The 23351-nt window shown below is 39.5% G+C and overlaps 1 protein-coding gene across 2 annotated transcripts; it reads right to left on the reverse strand.

Moving 5' to 3' along the window:
- Positions 1–1378: 1378 nt before the first annotated feature.
- MGST1 (microsomal glutathione S-transferase 1) lies at positions 1379–22638 on the reverse strand. Of its 2 annotated transcripts, none has more exons than XM_072798852.1 (4): positions 22481–22638; positions 16389–16537; positions 14229–14323; positions 1379–1980 (listed from the first exon to the last, which is right to left on the reverse strand). In XM_072798852.1, the coding sequence occupies exons 2-4, from the start codon at positions 16512–16514 to the stop codon at positions 1734–1736; spliced, it is 468 nt and encodes a 155-aa protein (XP_072654953.1). In that variant the 5' UTR covers positions 16515–16537; positions 22481–22638; the 3' UTR covers positions 1379–1733. The 2 variants fall into 2 exon arrangements, with proteins under 2 accessions (XP_072654953.1, XP_072654952.1); XM_072798851.1 differs by having other exon boundaries at positions 22450–22589.
- Positions 22639–23351: the final 713 nt, after the last annotated feature.

The following is a 23351-nucleotide window of genomic DNA, read 5'->3' on the forward strand; positions in this document are numbered from 1 at the left end:
GGCCAATGGACTATGAGTATTTTTAACCCCATTTATGAGATCATCTCTATTTTGAAGTGGAGGTATCAGATTATTTCAGTCTTATGACATCAAACATCTGATTCATTGAACTGTCTTTGGTCTAACCCATGCCCACCAAGTATACATTTTTGCCACACAAGCCCAGCCTGCAGCGTGGAGAGCCCTGGGTCCTAGAGTAACTTTAGTACCTTTGGCAGGGCTCTCTCAGAGAACATCAACAGAAGCTTTCTGATCATGATTTCAGCTTCCAAGTCACCTTGACCATGGAGGCAGAATGGATTAACCCCTGGGATTCAGACCACCAGACTATGGGACAGTTACAAGACCAAGTTTTGATGAATTCCCTACCATTCCAATTCAACTTTATCTATATTTTGGATCTTATGACTCTATCCCTCAGGACCTTATGGCACTTATACCTTGAAAGAGTAATCTGTATGCCTTCAAAACAGAGGGACTTACTCATTTGGCATTCATTAGATAAAGTTTTCTTAATCTTTTTTAAAGTACTAAGGCCTTTGATACACATGGACCTCTCATATCCCACCACCACGTTTCAACATGCACAAGCCAAATAGGTACTTCTTGTAAAAAGATGTCCCCACCTGTTCAGAAGACTCTATGGCATATCATATGATAAAGCAATAGGGCTTGTGTGCTAAATAATATAGACTCCACATATATACACATCTGTGTGTATAAACGCTAGCTGTAGAGATTTCAACAAAACTTGGCCCACCATCCAGCCTCATCTGAGAGTCACTGCACCTCCCAACAAAATTCCCTGCACTGCCCTAGATACTATACCTATTAGAATTACAGGTAAGTATCTTCTGATTTCTACAGAAGGATCTCAACTTACTTATGATAGAGTTGGTTTAGGGTAAGTGAGGAGAGAGCAAGGCACGTGTGAAGGGAGATGGCATAGTATGAAAAAGTACCATGAAGGGAGATGGCACAGTATGAAGAAGTACCAAGCTACCTCATCATTAAGTATCCATAATGGTTAGTACTGGTGATGGTGTTGGTACTCATCATGGGTGTGTGTAGGTGAGGTGTTTATGAATTCGATGTGTGTGGGTGTGAATGTTTTCCTGCTTGTCTGTGTGCATGAATGAGAACCCACACACAAGAATAAATAAACCATAATCTTCGCTTTCAGAGTTCTAAGTAAGTATCAGGAACATGAAAATATCCATCATTAATTAATGTAATAATTGATGTAATGTGACATTAAATAATGTTAATGTAAACTATGCACCCTTCTCTGTGCTGTCCGATCACAGGTTAAAGTTGCTCACTGAACAGACTTTGCTTCCGAAAATACAAGTTGGGAAAAAATTAAACCAAATAACACTATTCTTTAAATTCTTTATTTCATATGCCCAATTCAGTGATATTACAATATGTTTATCATACATGCAATCACCCTTTTTATAGATTTAAAATATTAAATGTTGAAAGAATATTATGAATTATAATCAGAATTTACAACAAGGCACTTAAAGAAGTCAAAAGACTTTAAGAATTACATTAAATTTCAAGCACAAATATGAAACAATAAAGGACATTGGTGATGTTGATATTCAGACTGTTGGCCCCATCTTAATTTTCCTGCTCCCCTCCCACCTAGAATCTAACAAACTATTCATTATAAATTGAAATTGTAGAATTCTTAGAAAGTAATTGGATGACAAGTTATATGATTCTCTTTACAAATACAATCTACTTTTCAGCAACCTGTAAGCCATTGAAAAAGTAACTCCATATCCTATAAAGAAAGCCAAAGCGCGATTTGGCTGGGGAAGGGGTGTTAAATACGCGATTGTGTGGTAGATCCGTGCTCCAACAAAGAGTCTGAAGTGCAGGAGGGCTGTAGAAAGATCTGGACCACTCAAGGAATACAGAAGACCAATGCCAAGAAATGGCACAATATTTTCAAGGTCATTCAGGTGAGCTCTGTGGGAAAAGATGATTAGCAAAACACTGACTTCAAAATCAGTAGAAATACGTTCATTTTCCCTTTCTTCTAAAACTAATGTTAGTGGATCTTAAAATGCAGAATTATTTCACTTTTTTTCAAATTGTCTTCCTTCTTCAACCATTTAGCTTTTATTTTAAATATCTCATTATTTTTGTTTCTATCTTTAGTGTATTTCAACATATAACAAAGAAGGCACTTTGCACGCTCAGGCATATCAAAACTGCTGCATCTATTGTCATAAAACTCACTTCAGTTTTTAGATATGAAATACTTGCTCTTCCGAGATTCATACAATAGCAATTCAAGATTCTTCTTAAAACACTTCTTTCCAAAAGAAGAAAATCCTTTTGGTTATAATCTTTCGTAAGGCTCCTCTATCACTTCTGCCAATCTACAAAATTATTACTCAGCCAATCCTTGCTCATCCACCCAAACTACTAGGTTGTCAACAATTAATTTACCATTTCAATACTAAGAATCTTATGCCCTCAACTTCCAAACAACAGAATACATAAGTAGCCTTTCAAATATGGGGAAAATCTTAGCCAATGTATCCTCAAATTATAAAAGGAATTACTGAAGTGAAGAAGAAAAGTACAAAGAATACACAAAAATGATAGACAATATAGAAAGATATGTTTCCTAAATTCTATCTTTATATACCATAGCTAGAAGAAGACAAAAATCATGGTTTAACTACAAGTTTTCCTCTGATTTATGGCACCCTGGGTTTCTCTGGCCAGGAATGAGAATAGAAGGTGCATTTATTATTGGCTTGATTTTTTTGAAGTGCTTAATTTTAAAATCTAATGTCCCTGTTTAAGTTTCCAGAACTAAAATTGTTTTAGAATCTAGACTAGGAGTTGAGATTTTTGATAGAGCTTTATCAGCTACTGATAGGCATTTCAAAATGAAAAAAAAAATTTGTCTTATGTCACTCTTTTTTCTTCTACCAAAAAAATTATTATATATCCCCTGCTCAGCAATCACCATCATCTCCCACCTCTTTTCCTTTCTCCTGTTTCCCATAGCTTGCCTGACAAAGATGGTGACAACATGAAGGTTGATGGTGACAAAGATGATAATAACCTAGATAAGTAATAGTTTTGAAAACTTTAAATAAAGAATGACCTGTTCCTGGGGCACCTGGGTGGCTCAGTGGTTGAGCGTCTGCCTTCAGCTCAGGTCATGAGCCCAGGGTCCTGGGATCGAGTTCTGCATTGGGCTCCTGGCAGAGAGCCTACTTCTCCCTCTGCCTAGGTTTCTGCCTCTCTCCCTGTGTCTCTCATGAATAAATAATTTTTTTAAAAAGGCCTGTTCCTAAATAAAAACAAAGACAGAATGGTATGAGTGTTCCTGTCCCTTCTCTTTCATGGAACAGGCTACTGATAGCAAGGCGGATGAGAAGGGGCAGGAATACTATTTCCTATTTAGGAAGGATCCACTTCAATTATATGAAGGCTATTTGGTTTGGTCCTTTGAATTCTCCTGCCGTGCCACAGATATAGCTTCACCTCCAATGATGGCCATGTTAGTTTTCTCCCCCACAGCTTTCTGAAAGGTAAGACATTCTAAAGTTGGGGAAGAAGTTTTAAAAGGGAGACCCCATGAAAAATAATGTCTACTTAAGCAATTGGCAAATAGAATACAGTTTTAAAACAGAGAAGAAAGTCTAGGACAATAAGCGGTAATGGGTTTCACTGGGGGTAGAGGGAAGGAAGGTCAGAGAAGGGCTTCTTTGGACAGTATTAGTCCCTCCATTTTTTTCTGGCCTCCCTATATCTTATTTCCCTTCTTCAATTTGCCTTTCCTGTCTTCAGCCTTCCAAATGTTCTTATAGATAACACTGCTCATTGTCCTAGAAATTGTCTGTTTTCAATAGACGCTCATACTCAATACTAACTCATGCCATTTTACATGCTGTTCTTTTTAGACCCTGGCTGGCCCAGGCATACACATACCGAGCTCTACCAGTGAGCACTTGCTATAGATCAGTATCACCTTTCCACTGGAATCCTTTCTCTGATTGAACAACACAGCTTACCTTATAGGGGCAGCTTTTTTCATCTTCCTGTCCTTTCTAGATGGCTACCAAAATCTATTAGTAGGTAGATGTCTTCATGACCACTTTCTATCTGGTCTGTCCCCTTCCCTCCATCATGACTCCTATTCCCATTTTCTTTTCTCATGTGGACAGATGCCCCTTGGTATAGACTTGCTCTATGGCTGACCTTCACACAGCCCTACTCTGTGCTCATGATGCTCCAGTCACACCTTCTTCCCTCAGATCAGAACCACTTGGATTTCAGCATCACCCATCTGACCTGGACCTTATCTCAACCAAAGCTCTTCACACTCAGAATATAGCAGTGTGCTCAAATTCCCACAAAGAAATTATCCCAAATTGACATGATCACTCTTCTCTTCCTCTTCCCAAATCCTAATATCCTTCAAGCTCTTCATCCATCCAATATTCCTAAATCCTTTAGGAACTTATACCTTGTACCGCACAACTTAACATCTAATAAGAGGCTGCTTTATATCATTCTCTAATTACTACATGTGTGTTGGCCTTATTTTCATGGTAAAAATTATAAATCCTTCCAGGGCAGGAATCCAGTCTTAAAGCTCTTTTATCATATCCTAATAGAAGAAGTGACATCAATGAGCACACAACAATCTCTCAATGAATGTTTTATTCATGCACTGGGTCCAGAAGGGAAGCCATCTAGTTCAACTCCTAGACTAAGCTTCAGTCCCTTGAAAGAATCCCCAGTGAGCATCACCTAAATTCCATCACTCAGTGAAAAAGTATTTTCTACCTCAGAAGGTAGTATGTTCTACACATCTCTCCTTTCCCTATATACCAAACCGAAGCCTTCATTCTTTCCCTTTTGAAAAGTTCCCTGTATTTTTCCAGCTGCCCTAATTACCTTACACTTTTCTTTTATCTAGTTGTAACAAATGTATATATGATCTCAAATTCTTTCTAGAACCTCGTGAGATAGGATTAAATAGATACATACATAAAATGTTTTCTAATCATCACTGATTTCTGTCTGCCCAAAGCACCGAGTCACTGACCTATAAGTCACTTATTTTGACATTTCCACACATATTCCTTTGTTTTTAATTACTTTTCCCACATGTTTATGTATTAATTTTCTCAAGATTGCATATCTTCATTCATGGCCCCATTTCATCCCTGCCATTGGCATATACTAATAGAAATAGCTTCACATGTGGAAGTAGTGTAAAAAAAATCCAGGTTAAAAATGAGATGGGGGAGATTCTGGAAACACTTTATCAGTAAAGTTTCACCGAAAGTAAACTGTTCTTAGAAAGTTTTTGATGGGGTCCATAAGGTCTCAAACAATACAACTGGAAACTGGACACCCTATCTTTCTCGGAGACTTTCTGTTGCCACACTGAAAAGCCAGCGTCTGATCACCAGGGGGCGCTATGCACACAGTCGCTGCACCTCTTCAAGGACACTGATTCCTTTCAGAACTAAGGTCAATTGTTCACAACCTGACTAGAAGATCAGGTTCAATAATGGTTTGCTCCTCTAGAAGTACAGTCTTATGGGTATGGCAAGGAGGGGGAGGCTGGAAGGGGAGAATGGGGAAGAATCTAAAATCTCAAAATAAAATCTATTTTGTTAAGCTTTCACACATGACGCTTGGATCTTCCGTCCAAACCCACTAGTGCTATCAAGTGTCTTATTATTATCACTCTCAAGTCCTGGGCAACGTTATCAGCATAAGGTCATGATTAGCATCATGTATGTGAACTTAACAAATATATAACTAAGAGAAGCAGAAGTTAACATTTTATTCAAACTACCTAGCCAGACTTTACTCTTAGAAGAAAAACATTCCGTTTAATAAATGACTTGGTCAGTGGAATTCATGTAACTGGAGGCACAAAAAGAAAAAAAATAAAGGAAAAATATAATTTATGGAACTTATAGAATGCCATCAAAAAGATGAATATCTTTATTTCCGAGGCCCCAGAAGTAGAAGAGAGTGAAAAGGGGGCAGAAAGCTTAACCAAAAAATAATGGCTAAAAACTTCCCAACCCAGAGAAAGAAATAGACATCCAGATGTAGGAACTTCAGATGTACCAAAAAATACGAATCCACACAGACACACCGAGGCATATTATAATTAAATTACCAAAAGTTAAAGAGAGGGAAAATTTTAAAAGCAGCAGGAGAAAAGTAGCTTGTCTTATACAAGGGAACCGCATAAGACTACCAGCATACTTTTAATCAGAAACTACAAGGCAGAAGGGAGTGTGATGGGACTCTTTTTAAGAGTCTTAAAAATATAATTAATAAAATAATAAATACCAAATATTTCACAAAGAATTCTCTACCAGGGGGGTGGGGCAAGATGGCAGGGGAGTAGGGTCCCCAAGTCACCCGTCCCCACCAACTTACCTAGATAACTTTCAAATCATCCTGAAAACCTACAAATTCGACCTGAGATTTAAGGGAGCACAGCTGGAATGCTACAGAGAGAAGAGTTTGCACATCTAACAAGTACATCTAACAAGTACAACTCTTTTTTAGCCACTCTGCACTGAGCAAAATGACTAGAAAGAAGAACTCACCACAAAAGAAAGAATCAGGAACAGTACTCTCGGCCACAGAGTTACAGAATTTGGATTACAATTCAATGTCAGAAAGCCAATTCAGAAGCACAATTATAAAGCTACTGGTGGCTCTGGAAAAAAAGCATAAAGGATTCAAGAGACTTCATGACTGCAGAATTTAGATCTAATCAGGCCGAAATTAAAAATCAATTAAATGAGATGCAATCCAAACTGGGAGTCCTAATGACGAGTATTAATGAGGTAGAAGAAAGAGTGAGTGACAAAGAAGACAAGTGGATGGCAAGGAAGGAAGAGAAAATATAATTTAACAATTATAAGACCATGAGGAAAGGTTAAGGGAAATAAATGGCCACCTCAGAAGGAAAAATCTATGTTTAATTGGGGTTCCAGACAACACCAAGAGGAACAGAGGACCAGAAAGCATATGTGAACAAATCATAGCTGAGAATTTCCCTAAATTGGGAAGGGAAACAGGCATTCAGATTCAGGAGATAAAGGGGTCCCCCCCAAAATCAATAAAAACTGTTCAACACCTCGACATTTAATAGTGAAACTTGCAAATTCCAAAGATAAAGAGAAAATCCTTAAAGCAGCAAGAGACAAGAGATCCCTAACTTATATGGGGAGAAGTGTTAGGTTAACAGGAGACCTCTCCAGAGACCTGGTAGGCCAGAAAGGGCTGGCAGGATATATTCAGGGTCCTAAATGAGAAGAACATGCAGCCAAGAATACTTTATCCAGCAAGGCTCTCATTCAGAATAGAAGGAGAGATAAAGGGCTTCCAAGATAGGCAGAAATTGAAAGAATATGTGATCACCAAAATGCCTCTGCAAGAAATATTAAGGGGGGTTCTGTAAAAGAAAGGAAGTCCAAAGAAATAATCCACAAAAACAGGGACTGAATAGGTATTATGATGACACTAAATTCATATCTTTCAATAGTAACTCAGAACGTGAATGGGCTTAATGATCCCATCAAAAGACAGGGTTTCAGACAGGATAAAAAAGCAAGACCTATCTATTTGCTGTCTACAAGAGACTCATTTGAGACCTAATGACACCTACAGTCTGAAAATGAAAGGTTGGAGAACCATTTACCATTCACATGGTCCTCAAAAGAAAGCTGGGGTACCCATCCTCATATCAGATAAATTAAAGTTTATCCAAAAGACTATAGTCAGAGATGAAGAGGGGCATTATATCATACTTAAAGGATATATCCAACAAGAGGACCTAACAATCATGAATATTGATGCCCCTAATGTGGGAGCTGCCAAATATATCAATCAATTAATAACCAAAGTAAAAACATACTTAGATAATAATACACTAATACTGGGAGACTTCAACACGGCGCTTTCTGCAAATGACAGATATTCTAAGCACATCTCCAAAGAAACAAGAGCTTTAAATGATACACTGGACCAGATGGATTTCACAGATATTTACAGAACTTTAATCCAAACGCAACTGAATACACATTCTTCTCAAGCGCACATGGAACTTTCTCCAGAATAGACCACATATTGGGTCACAAATCGGGTCTGAACCGATACCAAAAGATTGGGATTGTCCCCTGCATATTCTCAGACCATAATGCCTTGAAATTAGAACTAAATCACAACAAGAAGTTTGGAAGGACCTCAAACACGTGGAGGTTAAGGACCATCCTGCTAAAGATAAAAGGGTCAACCAGGAAATTAGAGAAGAATTAAGGATCCCTGGGTGGCTCAGCGGTTTAGTGCCTGCCTTCAGTACATGGTGTGATCCTGGGGTCCTAGGATCGAGTCCCTCATTGGCCTCCCTGCAAGGGGCCTGCTTCTCCCTCTGCCTGTGTGTGTCTCTGCCTCTCTCTCTCTTTCTTTCTCTCTCTCTCTGTGTCTCTCATGAACAAATAAATAAAATATTTTTTAAAAAGAGTTAAAAAGATTCATAGAAACTAATAAGAATGAAGATACAACCATTCAAAATCTTTGGGATACAGCAAAAGCAGTCCTAATAGGGAAATACATTGCCATACAAGCATCCCTCAAAAAATTGGAAAAAACTCAAATGCGCAAGCTAACCTTGCACCTAAAGGAATTGAAGAAAAAACAGCAAATAAAACCTACACCAAGCAGAAGGGAGTTAATAAGGATTCAAGCAGAACTCAATGAAATAGAGATCAGAACTGTAGAACAGATTAACAAAACCAGGAGTTGGTTCTTTCGAAGAATTAATAAGATAGATAAACCATTAGCCAGCCTTATTAAAAACAAAAGAGAAAAGGCTCTAATTAATAAAATCACGAATGAAAAAGGAGAGATCACAACCAATACCAAGGAAATACAAACGATTTTAAAAAACATATTGTGAGCAGCTATACACCAATAAATTAGGCAATCTAGAAGAAATGGACGCATTTCTGGAAAAACACAAATTACCAAAACTGGAGCAGGAAGAAATAGAAAATCTGAACAGGCCAATAACCAGCGAGGAAATTAAAGCAGTCATCAAAAAGCTCCCAAGACATATAAGTCCAGGCCCAGAAGGCTTCCCAGGGATATTCTATCAAACGTTTGTTTAAAGAAGAAACAATACCTATTCTACTAAAGCTGTTCTGAAAGATAGAAAGGGATGGAATACTTCCAAACTCATTCTATGAGGCCAGCATCACCTTAATTCTAAAACCAGACAAAGACCCCACCAAAATGGAGAATTATAGACCCACATCCCTGATGAACACAGATGCAAAAATTCTCAACAAGAGAATTCTTGTTCCTTCCAATAGGATCCAACAGTACATTAAGAAGATTATCCACCATGACCAAGTGGGATTTATCCCCTGGATGCAAGGCTGGTTCAACACTGGTAAAGCAATCAATGTGATAGATCAAACCAACAAGAGAAAAAACAAGAACCATATGATCCTCTCATTAGATGCAGAGAAAGCATTTGACAAAATACAGCATCCATTCCTGATCAAAACTCTTCAGAGTGTAGGGATAGAGGGAATATTCCTCAGCATCTTAAAAGCCATCTACGAAAAACCCACAGCAAATATCATTCTCAATGGGGAAACACTGGGAGCCTTTCCCCTAAGATCAGAAACATGACAGAGATGTCCACTGTCACCACTGCTATTCAACATAGTACTAGAAGTCCCAGCCTCATCAATCAGACAACAAAAAGAAATAAAAGGCATTCAAATTGCCAAAGAAGAAGTCAAACTCTCCCTCTTTGCAGATGACATGATACTGTACATAGAAAAACCAAAAGACTCCATGGACCCCAAGATTGCTAGAACTCATACAGCAATTTGGCAGTGTGGCAGGATACAAAATCAATGCCCAGAAATCAGTGGCATTTCTATACACTAACAATGAGACTGAAGAAAGAGAAATTAAGGAATCAGTCAATCCCATTTACAATTGCACCCAAAAGCATAAGATACCTAGGAATAAACCGAACCAAAGAGGTAAAGGATCTACACCCTAAAATCTACAGAACACTTCTGAAAGAAATTGAGGAAGACACAAAGAGATGGAAAAATATTCCATGCTCATGGATTGGAAGAATTAATATTGTGAAAATGTCAATGCTACCCAGGGCAATTTACACGTTTAATGCAATCCCTATCAAAATACCAAGGACTTTCTTCAGAGAGTGGGAACAAACAATCTTAAAATTTGTGTGGAATCATAAAAGACCCCGAATAGCCAGGGGAATATTGAAAAAGAAAACCAGAGCCGGGGGGCATCACAATGCCAGATTTCAAGTTGTACTACAAAGCTGTGATCAAGACAGTGTGGTACTGGCACAAAAACAGACACATAGATCAATGGAACAGAATAGAGAACCCAGAAATGGGCCCTCAACTCTATAATCAACTAATATTCGACAAAGCAGGAAAGACTATCCACTGCAAAAAGGACAGTCTTTTCAATAAATGGTGCTGGGAAAATTGGACAGCCATGTGCACAAGAATGAAACTAGACCATTCTCTTACACCACAGACGAAGATACACTCAAAATGGATGAAAGATCTAAATGTGAGACAAGAATCCATCAAAATCCTAGAGAAGAATACAGGCAACACCCTTTTTGAACTTGGCCACAGCAACTTCTTGCAGGATACATCTATGAAGGCAAGGGAAACTAAAGCAAAAATGAACTACTGGGACTTAATCAAGATAAAAAGCTTCTGCACAGCAAAAGAAACAGTCAACAAAACTAAAAGACAACCTACAGAATGGGAGAAGATATTTGCAAAAGATATATCAGATAAAGGGCTAGTATCCAAGATTTGTAAAGAACTTATTAAACTCAACACCCAAGAAACAAACAATCCAACCATGAAATGGGCAAAAGACATGAACAGAAATTTCACCAAAGAAGACATAGACATGGCCAACAAGCACATGAGAAAATGCTCTGCATCACTGGCCATCAGGGAAATACAAATCAAAACCACAATGAGATATCACCTCACACCAGTGAGAATGGGGAAAATTAACAAGACAGGAAACAACAAATGTTGGAGAGGCTGTGGAGAAAGGGAACCCTCTTGTACTGTTGGTGGGAATGTGAACTGGTGCAGCCACTCTGGAAAACTGTGTGGAGGTTCCTCAAAGAGTTAAAAATAGATCTGCCCTACAACCCAGCAATTGCACTGTTGGGGATTTACCCCAAAGATACAGATGCAGTGAAAAGCCAAGACACCTGCCCCCCCCAATGTTTCTAGCAGCAATGCCACAATAGCCAAACTGTGGAAGGAGCCTTGGTGTCCATCGAAGGATGAATGGATAAAGAAGATGTGGTCTATGTATACAATGGAATATTACTCAGCCATTAGAAATGACAAATACCCACCATTTGCTTCGACATGGGTGGAACTGGAGGGTATTATGCTGAGTGAAACAAGTCAATCGGAGAAGGACAAACATTATATGGCCTCATTCATTTGGGGAATATAAAAAATAGTGAAAGGTCATAAAAGGGATAGGAGAGAAAATGAGTGGGAAATATCAGTGAGAGTGACAGAACATGAGAGACTCCTAACTTTGGGAAACGAACAAGGGGTAGTGGGAGGGGGAAGGGGAGGGGGGAGGGGGAATGGGGTGACTGGGTGACATGCACTGACGGGGGCACTTGACGGGATGAGCACTGGGTGTTATGCTATATGTTGGCAAATCGAACTCCAATAAAAAAATATACAAAAAAAAAAAGAAGAATTCTCTACCTGATAAAGTTGTCCTTCAGAATTGAAGGAGAGACAAAGAATTCTCTAAACAAAAGCTGAAAGTGTTCATCACCACTACAGCAGCTAGAAATGTTAAAGGATTTTCTTTAAGTTGAAACAGAAGGACATTATTTTGTAAGAAGATAACAAACAGAAGTATAAAACTCACCAGTAAAAGCAAATATAATTAAATTCAAAATACACAGTGGGTGTATAACGTAATGATGGTGGATAAATTACATAAGTCTAGTATAAAAACTAAAAGACAAGTAGCAAAAATAATTATACAATAGGAAAGGCTAGTCTCTTCAATAAACTGTGTTGAGAAAACTGAATTTCCACATGCAAAAGAATGAAGCCACACCCTATTTTATACTATTCACAAAAATTAATTCTAAAGGGATTAAAGACTTGAAATGTAAGACCTGAAACCATACAATTCCTGGAAGAAAACATAGAGGGTAAGCTCCTTGACACTGGCTTCAGCAATGATTTTTCTGGATTTGACACCAAAATCAAAGACAACAAAACCAAAATAAACACATGAGTCTCTATCAAACCAGAAAGCTTCTGCTCAGCAAAGGAAACCATAATCAAAATGGAAAGACAATCTATGGAGGAAATATTTGCAAGCCACATGTCCGACACGTGCTTAATACCCAAAATATACAAAGAACTTACACAGCTCTATAGCAATAACAATAATCCAGTTAATAAATATAACCAAAGACCTGAATAGTTATTTTTATCCAAAGAAGACATCCAAAACCACTGATTTTTATTCAAAAATCATCCAAAATCAGTGATTTTGATTAACTTCACCTCTCTTAGGATGGCTATTGTCAAAAGAACAAGAGATGATAAATGCTGGCAAAAATGTGGAAAAAAGGGAACTTTGTTGGTAGGAATGTAAACTTGTATAAGCCACAATGGAAAACAGTTTGGAGGTTCCTCAAAAAATTAAAAATAGAACAACCGGATGATCCAGCAATCTCACTGCTGGGCATATATAAAAAAGAAAAAAGAAAAGAAAGAAAAGAAAAGGAAAGAAAAGAGAGAAAAGAGAAGAGAAGAGAAGAGAAGAGAAGAGAAGAGAAGAGAAGAGAAGAGAAGAGAAGAGAAAGAAAAGAAAGAAAAGAAAAGAAAGAAAAGAAAAGAAAAGAAATCCAAATTCCAAAGAGATATCTGCACTCCCATGTTCACTGCAGCATCATTCACAATAGCCAAGATACAGAAACAACCTAAGTGCCCATCAATAGATGAATGGATAAAGAAAATGTGGTATATATGTGCAATGGGACATTATTCACTCTTAAAAAAGAAATAAATCCTATTACATCCAACAACACAGATGAACCTGAAGGGCAGTAGGCTCGGTAAAATAAAGCAGAGAAAGACAAATGTTATATGGTACCACTTATACGTGGAATCTAAAAGACTGGAAAAAAATTTTTCAAACTCATAGAAACAGTAGAAAGCTGGTTGCCAGGGGCTGGGGGAAAATGAGAGGTTGGTAGGGTACAAAAGTTCAGTTATAAGATAAAGAAGGTCTGAGGACCTAAAGCGTGACATGGTGACTATAGTTAATAACACTGTACTGTATAATCGAAATTTGCTAAGAGATTAGACCTTAAATGCTCTCATTAAAAAACAGAGGGGGTGGTAACTATGGAGGTCATGGATGTGTTAATAAACTCGATGCAGATAAACTTTTCACAACACATATGTGTTATTGAATCATGATGCTGTGCACTTTATATGTCTTACAATTTTATTTGTCAATTACAGTTCAGGTGAAAAAAAGTTTGTAATTTATATGACTTTATGGCAAAGATTAAGAAGTATACTTTTAGGACTAAGATTCAATTTGCTTTTCTAAAACAGTGTATTAATTATATTATTAGGAAGTGGTATGGATAGTGTCTTGGCTTATGGCTTTTCATTGCTCATTGAATTCTCAGTACATTAAATATAATACCTATAAAGGAGAGAGAAAAAGGAAGGCAAGACTTCCCACGTTCACATTTCGAGTTTTATGCAAAAGTATCTTCAACTTTTCAAACAAGCTGACAGTCTCACCTCTGGAGAAAGATGACAAAACTGAAGAATCTACCATCCTCGTTTTACCTCCTACCTTTAATACCTTTTGAAAAATCCCTACACAGTACAAAGTCATTAACCCCGACAAGGTAGGAAATTGGCAGCATGTGCAATTGCAGTGAGAGATGGAGACTTCTAGATTCCTAATTTTCTATCATTATTGTATGGACTAATTAAGATAACTGACTTTTATCCCTTTTTATGACCCCCCAACATCCTCAGTGAACTCTGGGACCAAAATTCTTTGATCAAGTAAATAACTTTAGGGGACAGTGGGTTTACCTCCGTACACGTTCCACCCTATCATCTGTCCGAAGATACTTTTTGGCATTTTCTCCTTTGCCAAAGCTGGCACAGTCTTCTGGGTTGGCAAAAACCTATTCCAAATACCAAGAAAAAAAAATTATTTCAAATACCAAATAACGTGGGAGTATTCTATCTCATAAATTATTTGCATTTTAACAGGAGAAATACAGGTATTCAGGTTGGCCCTTATGAAAAGAAAATTTGGAGCTCAAACACCAGGAGGGGTCTATACGTTAAACCTGAGTTTTTAACAGTGCAAAAAATTTTTTTTTAAAGAAAAGCATAAATAAGAACATAAATAAAAACTAATGCATAAAAATAGTGAAAAAAAAAGGAAAAGTGGAAAAGAGAGCATAATTCCAATCCATCATCGACTATTATTAAGGTGAACTGGAATCTTTTCCTAGTGATATTGATACAACTTCCCTTAAGAGTATTAATATTCCCACCTGATTGGTTTATATGAAGGTCCTTAATTTACTAACCACATATGTTAGGGAACAGACAAGAAGCCTAAGAGCGAGGGGCAGGAAATGTATTTTGTACTTTGTTAAGATATGTGTATCTCTTTTCTTTTATTGAATTAATGAACACTTTGGGTTGAATAATGTAGTGAAATATAAGAAGTAGAATTGCATTCCTAAAAATACCAAGTCCATGTTCTAGGGCATATGTTCATTTATCCCTTCCTGCAAATTATTATGCTGTTTGATATGATTTCCTCATCCCTTGAAACTTGAAAAATGCATTTAAAAATATTTAAGTGTGTTCCACTGTTTAATAATTTATAATAAAGAAAAACATGAACTACAAAATTAGCCTAATTTAAGCTTAGAAATTCATAAATATTATACTACTTTTCTTAATATGACATAAGCATTTATTTCAGATAAAGACGTTGAGGAGAACTGATGGGAAGGGACTTAATAGAGTATCAGTTCTTGAGGCCAGCTTTGTCTGTCTGCATTCTAAATAAATGTCTGGCATTTATGTTCAATAAATATGTTTCAAATAAGTAAATAAATGTATTAAAGTGGAAAGTGCATGCGATTCAGATTTAAAGCAATCTGAATTAGAATCTTAGCTTCATGCTTTATGGGTGTGTAACCTTGGGTAAGCTACCTGACCTCTCGGACTTCCAGTTTCTCATCTGTAAAATGGGGGGACCAATGCTCATTTCACATGATAATACTAAAAACTATGTAAAATGAGTCCATGATTTCACACATACAAAGAGCACCACGCAGCTCCTGGCACATACCACTGGCACTCCACAAATCTGAATTCCTTTCTCCCTTTCTTGTAAGATGGGGTACATTTCTGCTATGCTTAGTACTACTATGTTTCTGGAGGACATTGTAAACCTGGTGGTAAGCAGTCATTTCACAGCTTGCTGCTCTGACTCCTGGACCCATTAGAGACTCAGAAAGAGAAACAGAGAGAGAGAAATAGGTGGTTTCCAGGAAGAAGTTGCTGACTAGAGATAGGGACCACACCAATGGAAATAGTTTAGCTTTGTCAAGGTAGTTTTGCTCTATCCTCCCTTACTGGGTTACAAACCCTGTTTGAGTATATGTCATGCTTTCGAAATCTTTCTATCACTTTCCCCAACCATTAAGAAAAAATCATTCTTATAATGCTGGGCAGAAATAGCACCCACTTAAGAAGTCAGAACTACACATAATTCAAATGCCTTGCCCCATCATTAAAGGCTCTACTGATGATAATAATAATAATTCTGTCCCCAAACGTATATCCTTGACCTGTAATAGAACGAAGACACTGGTTACCCATCTGGAAAATGACTATTTTCTAAACTCTAGTTGGCAAAATTAGCTTCAAAATCACAGAAAGTTTTCTTGAAAACTCTGATACTCTGAGAATCTCATATACTAAGCATACCTGATAAAGGGTAAAAGCCACAATGAAAAAAACATTTACTAGTTTCCAGGAAAAAGTACCTGTTCCATAAATATACCAGATGCATCTGTACCAAAAATGGCATAATTCATTTGCAACATTAAACACTGTGCCATTGGGCTTTACCCACTACCCCCCCCAAAAAAATGTTAATCAAGAAAATTGTTCTCCAAAATGCCAACCCTTCAAGGAAAATATTGCCTCCAAATGTCTTACCTTTCTTGTCAATCTAAAGAATGCAGTTGCAGTACTCATAAACATCATTTTTGAAAGAATAATTGTTGTGTAAGAAGCAAAGGCCATGAATACTTCATTTTCCATTAGCTCAGTGAGGTCAACCATTTTCTCAATTTTGGTCTGGAATCCTGAAAAGATTTTAGACAAGATAGGAAAAGTAGATGGGAATACCTCAAAAAACTTGATGGTCACTTGGTGTGCTTATATTGCAGCATTAACCACACTGTTCTTAAAAAATATCCTGGGTTATTGCAGAAGAAATAATCTTTGCTAAAATTTCAAAATAAACAATATTGTGTTTTTCTAGTTCTATAACATTAAGCTTGAAGATATTAAACAAGCATGGAGTGAAAATGAAAACATAGGGGAATGAGAAGCAAACACAAATGGGTACAATGCTATAAAGTGAGATGAAAATCTTATTTTTGCATCAAGATGAACCATAAGTTGGATGTAAAGGACCAGAGTTTATGGATTGATCTCTCCAGTAGCATTAAATTACGTACACAGTAGCACCATTAATGGTTGATTAGAAATGCCGAAGTTCTGGGCCCCTGGGGGTGGCTCAGTTGGTTAAGCATTTTGGTTAAGCATTTGACTCTTAATTTCATCTCAGGTCATGATCTCAGGCTCATGAGATCCGAGCCCTGAGTTCGATTCTGCACTCATAGCAAAGTTGGCTTGTGATTCTCTCTCCCTCTTCTTCTGCCTCTCCCCCTGGTTACACACACTCTCTCAAATAGTCTTAGAAAAATAAATAAATAAATCCCTAAGCTCAAATATATATCCTTCTTTAGAAACCCAGTTTACAGTGTTTTCTCATTTCAAAAGTATTTAAGATCCCAGGCTGCAAGATTTGAATTCCAATCCCACCATTTGGTTATCAACTTTGGTTGAGAGACTTGGCCTCTCTGAAACTAAATTTCTTCATTTATAAGATGAGAATAGAAATAGTCCTTAATTTACCAGTTTGTTGTCAGGATTTAGTGAGATAACATGTGGAATATACTTATACTTGGCACAGAACCTGGCCCATGAAGAACCCTCGATAAGGTTTATTATACTTTATGATCATCATTATCACCATGATTATAGTCATCATTAATACCAACACAAGTGAACAAGGAGAAGCAGGATACTGAAACAAAATGCCAGGCAAATGCAAGTAAGGAAGTAGCACTTATGGGACTTTCAAAGAAGGAATAAGCTAATGGAGATTAGCTTTACAGAACTCAAGTTTATTTCACCTTCCACTGAATGTAACTATCTGTCTGAAGTTGGAAGTGTAAGTGAGAATGTACCCAGAAGGGAAGCTAAGGCAATCTGGTGATACTGAAGTCAAAGTGGATAGGGATTTAGGGTAAAGCTTAACATGTAAATTTCCTACCCTAAACGGTAGCCATTCTTTTTTAACATCCTCTTGTTCAATTATCAGCCCTGCTGTCTGCTTCTTCTCTCCCTTCCACATAAACACACATCTTTTCTCACATTCAAGCTTCCGTACTAATTAATCTGCTGGGCATGGAGTATGGTCTCTTGGACACAACGTCCGTTCCTGCCTTTAAAACTCAACTCCTATATACAACCTTATCAGGCTGACATCTACCAAATTCTGATCATTCTATCTTTAAAATCTTTTTTTTTTTTTATCTTTAAAATCTTAAAAAAAAATCTGTATCTCTTTCTTTACTCGGTTCAGGTCATACGGTTGTCTAAGTATTGCTGTTACTGTTATATATACAACCACACAGATACATATATGCTTAATTTTATGAGTCCACTATGCGTTCAACTATGCCATGTACTTTATGTGCATTACATAGCCTTTGTAACTATACTAGTATAGTTCTCTTAACTATATTCATTTCACGGGTGAAGAAAATGTGATTCAGAAATGTTGAGCAGCCAAGCTAGGACACAACCCATATCTCTGCCTTCCTAGCTTGTACACTAAGTACACTGCACTGTCTCCTTCAAGAAGAGACTGCAAACTGCTTAATTCTGATTCAACTAACTTTGAAAGCCTGCTCTGTGGCTGGTACACTCTTTGTTATCATGTTTCCTCTCCCAATTATGCTACAGTGTACCTGTACCTACAGGATAGGTACTATCATTCCCATTTTCCAGATAAAGAAACCAAAGCTTCCAAAGTAACCCCTATTTTATTTTACTATTTTATTTTATTTTATTTTATTTTATTTTATTTTATTATTTTATTTTATTTTATATTTTTAAAAACATTTTATTTATTTATTTACTTATTTATTCATTCATTCATTCATTCATTCATTCATGGCAGACACTGAGAGAGAAGCAGAGACACGGGCAGAGGGAGAAGTAGGCTCCCTGCAGGGAGCCCGATGCAGGAATCGATCCCAGGACCCCAGGATCACAACCTGAGCCAAAAGCAGATGCTTAACCACTGAGCCACGCAGATGCCCCAATAACCCCTATTTTTAAAGGCAGGCTGAATATGTACTTCGGATTTAAGCAAACAGAAACTATATGTTCCAGTTTAAAAAACAAAACCAAATGCATAGGAGACATTAATCCACCTCCAAAAGTCAGTAGTCTTGAAACACATAATGTGATATAAGCTCTCAGCGCAAGGTAATACTTTACCACCATTTAATGGGTCTGCTCTTGTTCTGGTAGAGGGGGTGGGAGTGGGGAAGAAGTCATGATTAAAACCTCACTATCCTTCAAAGCTCCTGTAGAGTAATTAGCTTAACAAGGGATCCTTAAGTCCTATGCCTCTGGACAGAGATCTGAGGAAACACAGCAGGAATGTTAATAGTAATAAAAAAAAAAAAGTTACATAGAAGTTTATCAAGTCGGAACTGTTGTTATTTAGCAATAATTTTACAACTAAAATAGTTTCCGTAGGTCTCTGCAGATGTCTACAGAACGAAATAGATTTAGCAATGGAATAAAAGTCCAGAGGATGGGTTTTCTTTTAGTGAAAACTGGCATTGAAAAAGAAGAGAAAAAGCAGAAGCCTTCCAGAACTGCTGGTGGGAAAAGAACACAAAGACGTCGGCAGCTAGAGAAAAAGGCAAAGCCAGGGTTTTTGTTTTCCATTAAATGTGAACAAGTTGACAGTGCACCTCACACAAAGAGGTTTTCCAGCACCAAGAATGTGGCCTAACTCCTCCAGTCTGTGGTTCCGGGAGATGGGCCAGTGCTGAGCTTCTGCCTTCCCACCCGACAGGTCCCAGAACGGCTCCTCAGAGACCAGTACCTTCCACTCCAGCAGGCCTGCGGGCCAGGTGTGCAGCAGTGAAGGTAAGACACGAAGAAACAGAAGTGATTTCAAGCATGGAATAGGACGGTGCTGGCCTAGACTTTTTTCCAAAGCTGTCAGTAAGTTGCCTTGAACCTACATTGTGGCTGGGCGCTGCAGTCAAGACAAAATTACTGGGGTGCCTGGGCGGCTCAGGTGGTGAATAAGCATCTGCTTTTGGCTCAGGTCATGATCTCGGGGTCCTAGGATCAAGCCTCACTTCTCCCTTTCCCTTTGCCCTTCCCCCTACCCCCACTCGTGCTCTCTCTCAAATTAGTGGATAAGCTTTTTGCTAGAGAAGGTCACCTGGAGGGTGGAGAGGAGTGTCATAGTACTAATAATTCAGAGGGTAAAATGTCAGGTGTTTTGGGTATTCCAGGAATGAGGGGTGAATAATCTAAGACAAGACAAAACAGGAAACTGAACTGTTGTCATGACAAATTCTAAATGTACCTTGTGTCATTCCCTTTGCTGTCCATCACTGGTTGGCATAGCAGAGAACACCAGAGAGCTGGGCTCCATTCCCTGAGCTGGAGGTGACCGCCGTTGAAGGGACAAGGAGCAGCATGGGGAACACACAGAGACGCAAGGACGAGGCTAGAGGCCGGGGACATTCGGCTCTGCTAGTTTACTGCCTGTGGTTTAACTTCTCTGGGACCTACTTACCTTCCTTGGATAATGAGGTTAATAACCTGGGACCTACTTACCTTCCTTGGATAATGAGGTCAATAATACCTCCGACGCGCAGGATTCTTGTGAGTCAAATGAGTAAAGTGTACAGAGCTTAGAACTAAGTGCTGTGTAACTATCCAGGAAATAAGTTCCTGCTTTGGTACTGTCCTAGGCACCGAGGAGATAATTTTAGAAATTTCAAACAGCTTTCCCATGATTTCACTTGATCTAGAAAACTCTAAGGTAGTCAGAGCCAGGAAGGAGTATTTGTCTCTGCCTTTAATCTATAAGGAAACGGAGGCCTGAAGAGGTACAGGGAGTAATGCGACCCAAATTCACTGTGGATGGACCAAGACTAGAACCCAGTTTTCTCAAGTGCTTAATTCATGAGCGGCCACTATCAAGGTCAAGAATTCTAGACCGCTCTGGTTTTCTGGGGGCGCCTTTTTCTGTTCCATCTTGTATTCCTATCTCGCCCTCCTATCTAAACACAATGCCTACCCCAACTGTATCTATTACAGTTGAGTCTTTATTTCTCAACCATGGAATATTCCTCTTTACAGGCTCTTGGCCAAAAAGGACAAAGTTCTCTTCTTATTTATGGTGGCCTTGCAACATCAATATTGTGAAACACACAAAAATCTGGTCACACATCCCCTGAGCCATGACTCTGCAATTTTATGACTTCCCAAACAAACGTAACACTACCTTAAGATAAAGAAAAAAAGATAATTTAACGGCCTTGTTGCTGTTTATCAATTCTAGAATTTTCTGAACGGGGCAAGGTGACTGCAGACCTGGCCTCCTATGCTTCAGAGTCCAGGTGCTGGGGGGAACATGCTGGGGGTGCTGGGAAGATGTGGGGTAAGGCGGCTCTCAGGTGCTGTGCTGATCTGATCTCCCTTCCCAGCCTCCGTGGTTAGTAAACTACACCCTAAAGCAAACCCTGAGAAAAACTGTACTTGTTTGCCACCAAGAGCAACATTCAAAATCGGACTGATTTGCCATTTTAAAAAATGACCAAAGTCCCCACATAGTCCTCTCCTTTTGGAAACAGAAAAGGACAACAGACCCTATCATTATCTTATCTCCCAGAATGGAAGGCCTTCAGGGTATGCAAAAGGTATGTGTAGCTTGGTATTCAAGGCAAGCTAAGGCCCTAAAGAACTCATCTTACGTGGAAGAAAGGCTGTAAGCTAGAGGATCTGGGGATTTTCCATGTGACCATACAACAATGCTTGATTATAACCCACTTGGCACTCCCTTGGAGACAAAGCAGGCAGAGGGCAAAGGAGAAAACAAAAGGGTGCCCGGAATACTAAGAAGCCTTGGGACTATTTTGAAGAAAGTAATGAGATGGGGGATTTGCATGCACCCTTCTCTCCACCGCCCCAGGCCAGCCAACCAGAGCAGTAATAGCTGAGTCGGGGGGGGGGGGGGGGGGGGGGGGGGGGGGGGTTAGGTGGTTGGAAGGGGTTGGCTATAGTATCACAAAGTTTATGTTCTCTTGCACTTTGTTATTGTTTTTATTATTAGTAATTATTTAACTTGCTGATGTTCCTCTTGCCTAACAAAGTGAACCATGAGGAGCAGATCCTTCCTAGACCCCAGTAGGTGCAAAGGCCAATTCGTCCAGAGCCGCTGCAAGACTCCACACCCTTCGATAGAACATAAGTTGCTTAAAACTGTAGCGACTTCATACATTCCCAGTTTGCACCCAGCCTGTTGGGCACACAGAGGCCGGAGCTGGCCTGGGGTAGGGGTGAATTCGGCTCCGCCTCTTCCAGGTTGTGATTTCCCTTCTCCGGGACCCCAAAGTTGGGGTGACCTGAAAAGATTTCCTCTCGGAAGTTTCCTCCCTGGAGTCTGACCACGGGGACAACCTACCCTCCAAGGGTGCAGGAGCCCACCTGCCTTTCGGAGGCGGCGGACTGAGACGCCAGCGCGCAGCAGCTCAAGGGAGCAGCGAAGTTTCCCGCGTCCGCAGAGCCCTGAAGCCCAGGCCCTTGCAGCCCCGCTCGCTCCTCCGCCCCCCGCGCCCCGCGCCCGCGCCCCGCGCCCCCACCCCGCACCCCGGGCACGTACTGCGAATCGAGCAGGAGCAACGGCGGCGCACCTGTGCCAGCGGCGGGGCGCACGGCCACTGCGGTGACTTGCCCGGCGCGGCCCCGGGGCCCTAGCACCGCACCCGCTCTGGCTGGTTTGCTCTTATTCGCTCTCCGGCGCTGCCAGCCGGACTCCCAGCCCGGCCAAGCACCTCCCCCAATCGCCTGATTTTCTGTTCCAGGGTAATCCCCGCCCCCGGGTCTCCTTCTTTGACCCCCTGCGGCTCCTCCCGGGCTCTGTCCCCTTACGGTGGGGGCGGGGACCTGAGCGGTTCGCACGGGACTTCTGCTGCCTGGAGGCTGGCAAAGCTTTTAGTAGCTGGGAACCATTTGCAAAGGTGCTGATGCTGAATTTTGAAAGCTTTAAAAGCTCTTAGAGGAGTTAGATCTCTGGGAGGAGGAGGGAGAGGGGAGGACTGATTAGGAACCATTCACAAAAGTGCTTCCCATTGAGCTTCACTTTCCCTGTACCCGTGGCAAGGCAAAGGCTGGCACGGACACGATGCAACGTTTAGTCCAGATCGCCTATTGGCTTCCAGATCTCTAATCCCCAGCAATTTGCCTCCTCGCTCTGGCCCCTCGTGTGCAGAGTCCAAAATGGAATTGGAGATTATATTGCGTCAGTCCGTTACACAGTCAGCCTAGTATGGTTTTTACAGGGACATTTAGGGGAGTGTTGTAGGAAGGCATGGTTATCCTGACATCAGTATCTAGAGCAGGGAATATTTCTAAGCTTCCGAGTCCCCACAAAAATATTTATGGACCTAGCTTCCATGGTTTTATCTAAAACTGTTTAAGGATTTATGTTTTCAATCTATGTTACTTCTCTCCTGGTAATACTTCTCACACATTTACCACCTGCTGTATAGTATACTTCCTTTT

Source organism: Canis lupus, chromosome 25 (genome assembly GCF_048164855.1).
Source record: "Canis lupus baileyi chromosome 25, mCanLup2.hap1, whole genome shotgun sequence".
In the NCBI taxonomy this organism is placed as follows: Eukaryota; Metazoa; Chordata; class Mammalia; order Carnivora; family Canidae; genus Canis; species Canis lupus.

What these genes read in the sequence shown, in the direction of transcription:
- MGST1 (XM_072798852.1), bottom strand. Translation starts at nt 16,514, where the DNA reads ATGGTTGACCTCACTGAGCTAATGGAAAATGAAGTATTCATGGCCTTT. An exon ending in TCTTTAGATTGACAAGAAAG is followed by an intron (nt 14,324 to 16,388) that starts GTAAGACATTTG and finishes TATTTGGAATAG; the next exon opens with GTTTTTGCCAACCCAGAAGA. An exon ending in AGGGTGGAACGTGTACGGAG is followed by an intron (nt 1,981 to 14,228) that starts GTAAACCCACTG and finishes CTTTTCCCACAG; the next exon opens with AGCTCACCTGAATGACCTTG.